Source organism: Chiloscyllium plagiosum, unplaced genomic scaffold, assembly GCF_037043375.1.
Source record: "Chiloscyllium plagiosum isolate Xiang-an unplaced genomic scaffold, Cpla_swu_hap1 HiC_scaffold_11, whole genome shotgun sequence".
NCBI lineage: Eukaryota > Metazoa > Chordata > Chondrichthyes > Orectolobiformes > Hemiscylliidae > Chiloscyllium > Chiloscyllium plagiosum.
Genome location: NW_028270149.1, coordinates 50,941,189 through 50,952,380, shown reverse-complemented (window position 1 = coordinate 50,952,380; position 11,192 = coordinate 50,941,189). Strand labels below are relative to the sequence as shown.

At 39.6% G+C, this 11,192-nt stretch overlaps 1 protein-coding gene across 6 annotated transcripts in view; it reads right to left on the bottom strand.

Moving 5' to 3' along the window:
* Positions 1-411: 411 nt before the first annotated feature.
* LOC122557231 (Cl-/H+ antiporter 5b) overlaps positions 412-11,192 on the bottom strand; it is a 154,822-nt gene continuing 144,041 nt past the window's right edge. For 5 of the 6 annotated variants that reach the window (XM_043704687.2, XM_043704689.2, XM_043704688.2 and 2 more), the window contains 2 exons: positions 5,590-5,806; positions 412-3,501 (listed from right to left, as the gene is read on the bottom strand). In XM_043704687.2, coding sequence (XP_043560622.1) covers positions 3,411-3,501; positions 5,590-5,806 — 308 coding nt within the window. In that variant the 3' untranslated portion in view covers positions 412-3,410. The remainder of the gene's footprint in view (positions 3,502-5,589; positions 5,807-11,192) is intronic. The other variant, XR_015758659.1, reaches the window with a different exon arrangement.

The following is an 11,192-nucleotide window of genomic DNA, read 5'->3' as shown; positions in this document are numbered from 1 at the left end:
AAAACCCAGTCAGGTGACCTCCAGCAAACAAGTTCGACAAATAGTATAAACTAGTGGTTCCAGGAAATACCTTGTTTTAAATAGGATTCCAATATATTGTTTCATTAATTACTTTAAAAAAAACCCAGAGATCTCCATAAAACTTGAATTAAATCCTCTCAATCCACAATCAATCAAAACTCAAATGCTTAAAAAAATTCAAAATATGAAGCCTTCATAACAGATTATTTTAAAAATTCTGTGCAGATCAACAAAACAATGCTTGCTAGATATAACAATGTGCAACAGCGACTTGCATTCTGCGCTCAGGGACAAAACTATATTACGAAAGAATAACAGTAAAATCATTTTTGTTGAATGATATAACTTGTACAGATGACTACGTTTAATTTCAAAAGCACTTGCCAAAAAGGCATGTGTAATAATCTACTCCAGAAAATACATATATTGGCATTTTGCCAGTATTCAAATCATTCATGTGCCTCAGCAATGTATTGGCTGCTATTTCTCTCCCCCATGTTATCTCTCTTCCCAGTATTGCCTTTGTGTGTGTGTGTGTGTGTGTGTGTCTCTCACTTCCAGGACAGTCCTACACTGAAGAGTCAGACAAGTAGGGTTCAAGTAGGTGGGATTTACATACACAACTATTTCACTCAGAGATGTGATGAGTTACCATTGTACCAAACCTGATTTGTGTGTGACTGGACAGATTTTGATTAACATCAGTGTATGCATTTACAAGTAAATAGAATTCACAATTCCAGCCAGTCTCCAATGCATCAAAAATAGAACCTGAGGATTACGTTTAAGATTTCTATTTGACTATAACTTAGGTCACTGTTTAAGTTTATAAACTAATTTTTTTAATTTAGCTTTTCCTTCACATTTTGCAATTCAGAAGCTCCGCTCCCCCCACCACCAACACACTAACAATGGATTCCAACCTAAAATGTTAAAAGGCCCACTCTACAAGAGTAATATTTCCATTTCTCCCATCATTAACTGTGACAGTTTCTTTGACGAGTAGGAATTGTCAAATTATGGGTAATGCAAATTGCAACTGATGATTCAAGTATAGTTTTCTTATGATTTACCTTAACATTTAACTCGTTTCCTTCCTCAGAATCATTCTCATTGATCATGCATGTGGGTTTCTCTCTTCAATTTGCAATCTGCACAAAAATTGCTGCCAGGATTTCCCTGATGCAAAGCATTTTGACAGGATGAACAATTATATCTAAATAAGTGTTGAGAAGAAAATATGTAGTTAGAGTCCAGTAGCTGAAGCATTTCAATGGTGGACTCTTAACAAGAAGATTGTGAAGTGAATTCTCTTCACTGAGTAGTGGAGGTGGAAAGGTCATCCTGCAGGAGATGTATAAAAGACATGATATTTGTGATTGCTTTCAACTGGAAACCTGTTAACTCAGCATCATATACAAGTCTGCCCTCAGTGCTGAAGGAAGCACTATAACAATGAGTACCTGGTGTGCTTTTTATTTCAATCTTCCAGATTTAGCATGCACTACTGAGTTATAAATAAACAGAAAAAGGAAAAAAAGTTCCAAACCTAGATAGCTGAAATAAATCTCAAAAGATAGTCTTGAAACTCTTTGTAAACACAATTTAAGATTTAAGCAACCATTCTGAATAATGGTTTCTTTCCACCTGATTCACAAAAATATTAGTGGAACATACATTCTGACAAGATGTGAAAATAAATGACACTATTTGGATTCATACAAATTCTGCACGACATCATAATAATGATAGACTGCACACAAGTCCCTTAAATTCACTGAGAGCCACCTCCTGTTGTGGAAGGGAAAAGCTGGCATCAGAGCCACGTTTAGAGCTGAACATGCTCAGTCATGAAAAGTATAATAAGAACCATGAACCACGGGAATGTGCTTTCTTAACCCCTTAATTGCTGGTGGTATGTGCTGGTGAAATGAAAGGTTTGATGTCAGCATAGATTTCCAAAAACCCTCCTGTCAAGCTAGATTGCATCTCATGTCTTAGCTATAGGGGAAAATGGAACGTTTAACATTTAAGCTTATTGAGATTGCTTTAGGTTGTTTTTAAAATCTACGACAGATGAGGTTGTCATATTAAAATCACTTCGTAGTGTCATAGAAAGTAAAAAGATAAAGTGCTTACAAATGAATGCCCCAGAACAACAGGACAAAAAGCAAATAAATCTCAAGCTATTAGCATCAAAACTGCACCAGGAAGTAGTTATGAGATACCTTCTGTATCTTTACCTGAAGTCACAAAACTTTTTGAATGATGTTTGTGTCATAGATGCCCACATCCTTATTGTGGAAAAACAGAAAAAAGAAATAGTGAAAGTTATCATTGACTAGCAGCAAGCTACCCAATAATGTCTAGCTTGCATATGGGCAACAATCAAGTATTTCAGTGAAATTATCCAAAACCAACACACAATTAGTATATAATAGTTGGGACTTTCAGATGTGATCATTCCATTCCATTTAACAGAGCTTCTTTGGATATAGAAGTGATGTCTTCCAATACCGCAACAAAAGCTTGATCCTCTGTAATTTCCAAAGGTGGCATGTGAAAGGAGCAATGAGTAACTAGAATTATTGCAAAACAAAAAAAAAGTCCCTTCGAACAACTGTATTTATTTACTGAACTGTTTATTTGATGGAAAAGTAGCTGATTTCTCTCATATTTACACCAAGCCCTGCGTATTATATTTAACTAAACTAAGTTGCGCAGAATGTGATTATTTTTATTTGGTAGTCCTGTAAACATCAAGTTAAAACAGAGTTTTCTGACAAGAGACCTCATATAACTGCTGGTGTGTTAACCTTCTTAAATTGGGAGGATTAAATGTATCAAGTATAATTGCAATTTTAAAAGTACTTACACAATTGTTTTTCTTCAGACAAAACACTGATAAATCTTAGCTCAATAACATTGCTTATATTAATCATTCAATCACAGGAGAATGTGCCAAAATAACTGAATTCATACTTGACTGCATTATCAGATAATGTTGGAAAATCTAATCTCAAACAAATCCAAAGACAAAACAACTTATCGAGGTTATCTGTTTATAAATCTGAAACAATTAATGCACCCAGTACTCAATGACACCCCTATTGCAATGAATTTAATACATATTGTGGATGGAAGTACACACTTAGATCAGTTCTTCATTCAGTCAACTTACAGTTCCACAGTGCTTATCCAAGAACCGAAGGAAAAGATCTTGTTGATTGTGTAGTGCAATTGGAAGTCAGACACTCGTTGAACATGAGGTACACCATTCTCGATCCTCGGAAGGAACTTATGGTACAATGCTGACATTAGTCAGAGCACATTACCAGCAATAAAACTTTCCTCTCTGCAATCTCTACTGAGATGAACAACATTTTATTTTAGTTAAACATAATGGAGTCAGGATCTTGGTTAGCCATCTGAGCAATATGTTTCAATATATCCTTTTTTGTGATAATACCAAGGAGCCGCCTGCAATAGAGAAGAAACAGTTAGTACTGTACTATGAAAAATAATTTATAAGTTGTTATTTTAAAACTGCTGCTGCAATCAGAAAAAGCAAAGGGACGTAAACTGCTATGGTTGTATAAAAATGTATTGTTTTAGACTGTGCAAAAAACTCAATACATTAGATGCTTGATTTCACTGGCACAGTTTATTCAACAACTGGGCCAAATGACGTTCTTTAGTTAGGGCTCTGAAAATAATGTGCATTTTTGCAATCATTTCAGCTTGTAAGTGCACAGATTTGTGCCTGAGTTGCCAGTTTTCAAATACAAGTTATCAGCAGTTATCCAATTACTTATCAGCCTATCCATATCTCTGCTCTGCTAATTCCCACGGTGAAATTCTTTGATCAGGGAGTGTCATTCCTATAGAGTGCTATTGCTGTGCCAACTGTTGTTGCTGATCCATTTCTACTGTTGGGCAACAATGGATCCCTGGGAGGTGGAGATATCCTTCCTGATATGCTGTCCGCAATGAAGATACAGCTCATCTAGTTGTACACAAATATCTACAATTGCAATTATATATCTGGTCATTCATTTTCACTGTGTGATTGAGGGACCAACTGCTTTACACAGGTCTCAAATTGCCATGTGGGATGACATTTCAGGAGATAATTGAATGTTTGCAGTCTAATTAGCTCTTCCATGCTCAGCAATGGCAATGATGCGGCTGTTTTATCAAAGTGAAAATTGGTTTTAAGTCATTTCACCTTGATTTTATCATTCATTTCTGGTGCCAGTTTTTTTTCTAATGGAAGAGTAGTTTGGGTGCAATGTGGTATTAGATTAGATTAGATTAGATTAGATTACTTACAGTGTGGAAACAGGCCCTCCGGCCCAACAAGTCCACACCGCCCCGCCGAAGCGCAACCCACCCATACCCCTACATTTACCCCTTACCTAACACTACGGGCAATTTAGCATGGCCAATTCACCTCACCTGCACATCTTTGGACTGTGGGAGGAAACCGGAGCACCCGGAGGAAACCCACGCAGACACGGGGAGAACGTGCAAACTCCACACAGTCAGTCACCTGAGGCGGGAATTGAACCCGGGTCTCTGGCGCTGTGAGGCAGCAGTGCTAACCACTGGGCCTTTAGCCTTTAGTTGGCCATTTGCCCAGCTTAGCCTTTAGTTGGCCATTTGCACAGCTTCAGTAGATGCATTTCTCCATCCAGGGATTGTCTTGTACATGTCTGTGCTGAATTTGCCACTGAATGATCCACTTTGGTGGGTCTCCTCAACCTTTCCATTTTAATAGGTCTCACAGACTACATTGCAGCCAGTACTTTAAGATTACAATTGCATTTTGCCAAATGCCCATCTCAAAACAGAACATCTAATTCAGTAATTCAACTCATGATTGGACCCAAGAATTTTTCTTCTTTTGGTTTTACTCATGTCCCTCCCTAGTCAACAGGTTAAGAGTTAAAGTGTAATGTTATCAGTAACTGGTTTCTTCACAGTCTGTAAGTTACAAATGCCTGCTTTGTGATTAAATTTGTGTATTTTGTAATGCAATCAAATTTTCTCTGAACATAAAATCTTTCTAAAAAAACTAGTCATGTGAATAGTATGGCAAACTATCCATAACGATACTGTCAAACCTATAGCTGGTGCCCTCTTCAGAAGAGTTATGTGCAGAAATTCAACAATTGGAAGCAGTCGTGGAGATTATTAGCGACCCAAATTCAAGACAATTCTTCAGGAAAAGAATAATTACTTGAGTAGATAGAAAATATATGAAATGAAGGACAAAATGCTCTGTTCATGAATGCAAGTTTCCATCTGCACTGCTATATATTTCACAGTTACTTACACCACAGCCAAACTATAGTTATAGAATTTTATAGCAGTGGATGTCATTCACCTGAGCACAAGATAATAGGGATGCAAATAAATTAACATTTAATTTTGAGTGGTTAATTTAATCTTGGCAGCTCTGTACAAATTATATATTTAATTTCAGGTTAGATGGAATTTCCAGACCTTGAAAGCATGAATGTTTGGATGCTTTGCCCCTTAAGACAACAGAATTGTAACACTCACCCATTATGAGTAACAAGACACTGTCTTAAGCCTAGTTTTCGGAATATGTCTACCACTATTTCCATGGGAGTGTGATCGGTCACTGTGAAGGGACTCAAATCTAGGACGGAGCGCAGTTTGAGTGCAGCTGGGCTGTTTGGAGGCTGCACAGGAGCATGCTCAGTAAAATAAATAGTCGAAGTACTGACAATCCCATCTTGCCGTTTCCTTCCGTTTTCTGTAAACAGATGCAGGACAAAGAACACATATTAGATATCACTTCCCTTGTTTTTCTCCACTGACTCATTAACTGCAATTATTAATATGTGGAAAGGCAATGATCAAGCTATCTACAAGTTATAGCTATATAATATCTTGATTATAAGAATGCTTTTAGTAATGGAATAAATAAAAGGCAAAGGCACAACAAACTTACAATAATATTAGCAGAGTATTTCAAAATTAAAATGTGTACAATATTCAATTTATAAGCTTTGCATCTGCTTATGTATTTTGACTACTGCTATTTCTAAAACAAAGAAGCATACTCTCATCATTGTAATATTATAGATTGCAGACAATGTGATTGATCAATGGGAGAGTCATCACCTCATTAATACATTATATTGCAGTCAATAGGAAGTCATTACCTCAGCAATACATTATACTTTGCTAAAAACAACACAGGGCTGAATCTTACAAGTGCCAATTTTGTCAGGTTTCAGGGAAGGTTTCTCTTTGCAAGGGCTAACAAGATCACCCACTCCACCTTATCTCATTAAATATCTACCCTGCCCCTATGGCACAGCTCTTGACCAATTCTAGCCCTATACCACTAATTGCTGTTCCTAAAGAATTTGCCACTCACTGGATATCCACTGAATGATAATCTTTAAAAGGTTTCTGTGCACTTGGAAGTGCACAGCATTCCATACCTACCCTACTTATCATTTGTCTGGGGAAACAGCCAGCATTGCTGCAAGAAGAAGGGCTTATGCCCGAAACGTCGATTCTTCTGTTCCTTGGATGCTGCCTGACCTGCTGCGCTTTTCCAGCAACACATTTTCAGATCTTCTCACTGGGCAAGGATAACTGGTACTCTTCCCTCTGCTACCTCACACTCAATCTATCTGTGCTTTTGCACTCACAGCCCAGTGAAGTTCATGCTGTGCCATTCTCATTACTGCATGCAACATCTTCCCGTCATTCCCCTTCAAACCCACACCTCTAACCTCCCTTGGTTTCTGCACTGCCTACTTACTCACCCAGGATAGATCACCACCTTTTGATCATTTGCACTGGTCAGAGCTGTGCCAATCACTTTTACCCCAATCTCTCCCATTACAGCAGAAACAGCCCACCTACTATTTAAGGAAGCAAGAGAGAGAAAGGAAATTACAGACCTGTTAATCTCACATTAGGAGGAAGGAAATGCTGGAATCAACTATAATGGATAGGATAATTGGACTCATGGTTGGTAATTATCTGTGTGGACATAGCATGGATTCACATGTGGGAAATTAGATTTGAAGAACTTAAGAGTTCTTTGAAGATGTTATTAACAAGATTGATAAAAGAGAGCTAATGGATGCAGGATAGAGAAAATAAATCACATGGGAAAGGAGATAGTGGCAAGAATTAATGATTGGCTATTAGCCAGAGAACAGTTTGGCAGACCAAGTATCAGTACTTGGTCATCAGATGTTCATAATACAATGATTTGGATATGGAGACCAAATGTAATATTTCCAAATTTATGGAAGATACAAAGCTAAATGAGAAAGTGTGTTATGAGGAAGATAAAAAGCAGCTTCAGGAGGATTTGGACAGGCTTAATGATTGGGCAAATACATGGCAGATGGAATTTAATGTGGAAAATTGTCAGGTTATCCAATTTAGTAGGAGAAAGTGGTGTGCGGAGTATTTCTTAAATGGCAAGAGGTTCGAAAGTATAGATGTATAAAGGGACCTAGATGTCCTTGTTGAGAAGATGTGTAGGTGGAGCAAGCTAATAGGAAGGCTGATGGAATGGAAGAATGAATTGCAAGAAAATTTGATCACAACAGTAGTGAAGCCTTGTTTCAATTATTGTTAGTTTGACAACACTTGGACTAATGTACAGTTTCGGTTTCCTTATCTCTGGAGGGTATAGATGGAGTGCAATGATGGTTCAACAGATTTGTTCCTGTAACGGCAGGAGTACAGACAGGGCAAACTGAGTCTGTACTCTTTAGAATTTTAAAGAATGAATGGTGATATCATTTGAAACTTACAAGTACTTAAAGGGTAGGGTAGGTGCGGATAAAATATTTTTCCTGTAAAAAGAGACTAGAATCAGAAGGCACAATTTAAAAATAAGAGGGTATCACTCATTTCTGAGATGATTGATTTTTTTTCATAGAATTACAGAATCCCTTAGTGTGGAAGCAGACCATTCAGCTCATCGAATCCACACCAATCCTCTGAACAGCATTCCACCCAGAACCCCCTCCCCTGCCACCTTATCCATGAAACCCTGCATTGCTCATGGTCAATTCACCTAACTTGCACACCTTTTGAATTTGGGAGGAAATCCACACAGACACGGGGAGTATGTGCAAACTCCTCACAGTTCCAGAGGCTGGAATAGAATCTGGGACCCTGGTGTTATGAGGCGGCAGTGCTGACCACTGAGCCATCGTACCATGCTTTCTTCTCAGAGTGTTATGAGCCTTTGAAATTCTCTACCAGAAGGGCTTTGACCATGCATAAGTAGAGATTTACAGATTTTTAATTACCATTTATGTACAGGATTATGGGGATAGGGTGGGTAAAAGGCATTGAAGTGCTCAAACAGCCAGCATTGTATTGAATGGCAGCGCAGACTTGATGGGATGAATCACTACAGTTCTTGCATTTTGATAAAAGGATGCAAAGAGACAGGCCTGGTGGAGGGGCACCTGACAATATGTGAGGAGAACTCTGTCCTTTGCAGGAGACTGGGACTAGTCCTGCAGGATGCCAGGATATACATGCCCCCTCGACTTGGTCAGTACCTTTCTTTATTCCACTGTAATTCTCAAATTTACTCCCCTGTCATTGCCATTCATTGCACACCCCTCCCTTGTGTCTTGTAGGAGCCAGCATCATGGCCACAGAATGTCATTGTAACATACTTCATGTCCATATAGGATCTACCACAGATTAAAGTTTGTGTTGAGAGCCTGCTGCAGCATGTTGAAACAATATGAACAAGGAGTGTTTACAGAAATAGGTTCTGTTGGCAGCGTTGCCCCTTTTGGTCAAATATTCTTATTCTTTAATAAAAGCAACTTACCACAATGCTGGAAATCGGAAACAAACACAGAAAATGCTGAGAAACTCAGAGATTTGGTAGCATCTGTGAAAGGGGAAAGAGAGCTGATGCTTCTCATCTGATTTGATTTTTCTTCACAGACTTCCTGACTGGGAATATCCTCACCATGGCTAATCCCCTAAACTGGTATGAGAGGGTGCTCTTGAGGATTACCTGAGTAATTGGAGTACCTTCATGGACTTCACTGAGGATTATTCCCTTCAGACTTCTTGCTTTCTGCATATGCAGTGTGTTTGTCACTTAAGGTACAAGTACATGGTGTACCTGTGAAACTTATGGAGCATGATGCCTTGCAGGAAGATCAATGCTTCCTTGACTGAGGATTGCTGACCTCGTTGTGTGTCTGTGCTAGCAGAAAAGGTAAGGCAGGAATGCTGTGAGCATATAGGAATGCATAAATGGGCAAGCAAGCAACCCTGAGATGCAGTCTGGTCTAATCTCTCAGCTGGGTGCCTGCTCCTGTCTGCAAAATGTCCTTGAAATAGCCTTTCAATGTTACTTGTTGGGGCACCCTGCAAAGCAGGCCTATGATTTCTAAGAAGTCGACAAGTGGATTGGAAAAGTGCCATGAGGATCCTCAGAGGTTGGCAATTGTTGGACGCCAATGTGTGTGGCCAAGGGATGTGTGTAGTTGGTGCTTATGACTAATGCATTGTGTGGAACATGGAGGCATTTTGCAGCCAGCGGTGAGCTGAAGTTGCCAGGTACCCACTCTAACTTCCACGTCAAGATTTCTTAGCATCTAGTTTGCTTGTGGTGAGAAGTAGGATAGGAGTCCACATATTAATGAGGTGAGATGCACAGTTCACAGATCATTAACAAGCAATAATCCCATTTAATAGATAACTCTCTGCTGCCTAGCAATCTCGAGCTTAGTTAGAAGATGGAGTAAGTTGCTTCCAATGTCAAGATAAGCCTCGCTGGACTTCTTGCATGATTCTGCCATATTTCTCTCCAAAGCCCAATTGTTCAGGTCCTGTACGATGTTATTCGTAAACGTATTAATATTTGATCATTCAAGAAAGACAATGGTTGTGGAATATAAGACCGTAGGACACAGAATTTACAACAAAAGTTTATAGTGTGGTGCAACTGAAATCATATATTGAAAAAGATCTTTATTGTTTGTTAAGTCTCTCATCTTTTAGAATGATCATGTTGGATTCAGTTCTTTTAAAAAAAAGTCCTGGGATTTATATATGAACATTACATTCTCAAGTGAACTTTAACAATACGTGCAATGTCAGCTCAGATAATGCATTGAAGGTGTGAGGTGCCCTGTGTGAGGCTGTCTGTACCCCAATGTTCGGGTGATTCTATTTCCAAAAAAAGGGGTTTACAGAATCTTACATGGATTCATGCAGTTTTTGAGCAAAATAAAATGTAATTCTGCATGTACAAATTCACCCCACAAACTTACATGTGGGTGTTTGTTTGTGGGGGCGGGGGAGGTGGTGGTGGTATGAATGTCTGTGACAGTGTGTGTGTATGCGGGTAAAGGGGTATAAAGTCTGTGAGAATGTGTGTGTGTGTCTGTTAGTGCAGTCACCTGCAGTGTGACATGAATCAAGGTCCCGGTTGAGGCAATCCCCATTGGTACCAAACTTGGCTTTCAGTCTCTACCCTGCCACTTTGTATTGTTGCCTATCGCGATGTCCGCCTTGGAGGATAGTCACCCAGAGGTCTGAGGTCGAATGTCCCGGACCGCTGAAGTGTTCTCCGACTGGGAGGGAACACTCCTGGCTGTTGATTGTTGTGCAGTGTCCATTCATCCATTGCTGTAGCCTCTGCTCAGTCTTGGCAACGTACCATGCATCCTTGCCTGCAGCATATGAGAGTTGGCCAAGTCACATTAGTATCTGCTGCACACATGGTGGGTGGTGTCCCCATTTGTAATAGTGGTAGCCATGTTGACACTCTGGCATATCTTGCAGTGTCTGCCATGACAAGGCTGTATGGTGTTGTCTCAAAAGTGGGGCAGTTTGCTGCGAACAAGGATCTGTTTTGAAGTTTGGTGGTTGTTTAAAGGCAAGAAGTGCCTTTCTCAGCAAACTACCCCGCTTTCAGGATAACACTACACAACCCTGTCACAGCAGATGCTGAATGACATGTCAGAGTGTCGACATGGATACCACCTTTACATGTGGGGACACCACTCACCATGTGTGGGGCAGGTACTCATGTGACTCGGCCAACATTGTCTCTCATCCACTGCAGGCAAGAATGCCCTGAGGCATGGTACATTTGCGAGACCGAGCAGAGGCCACGG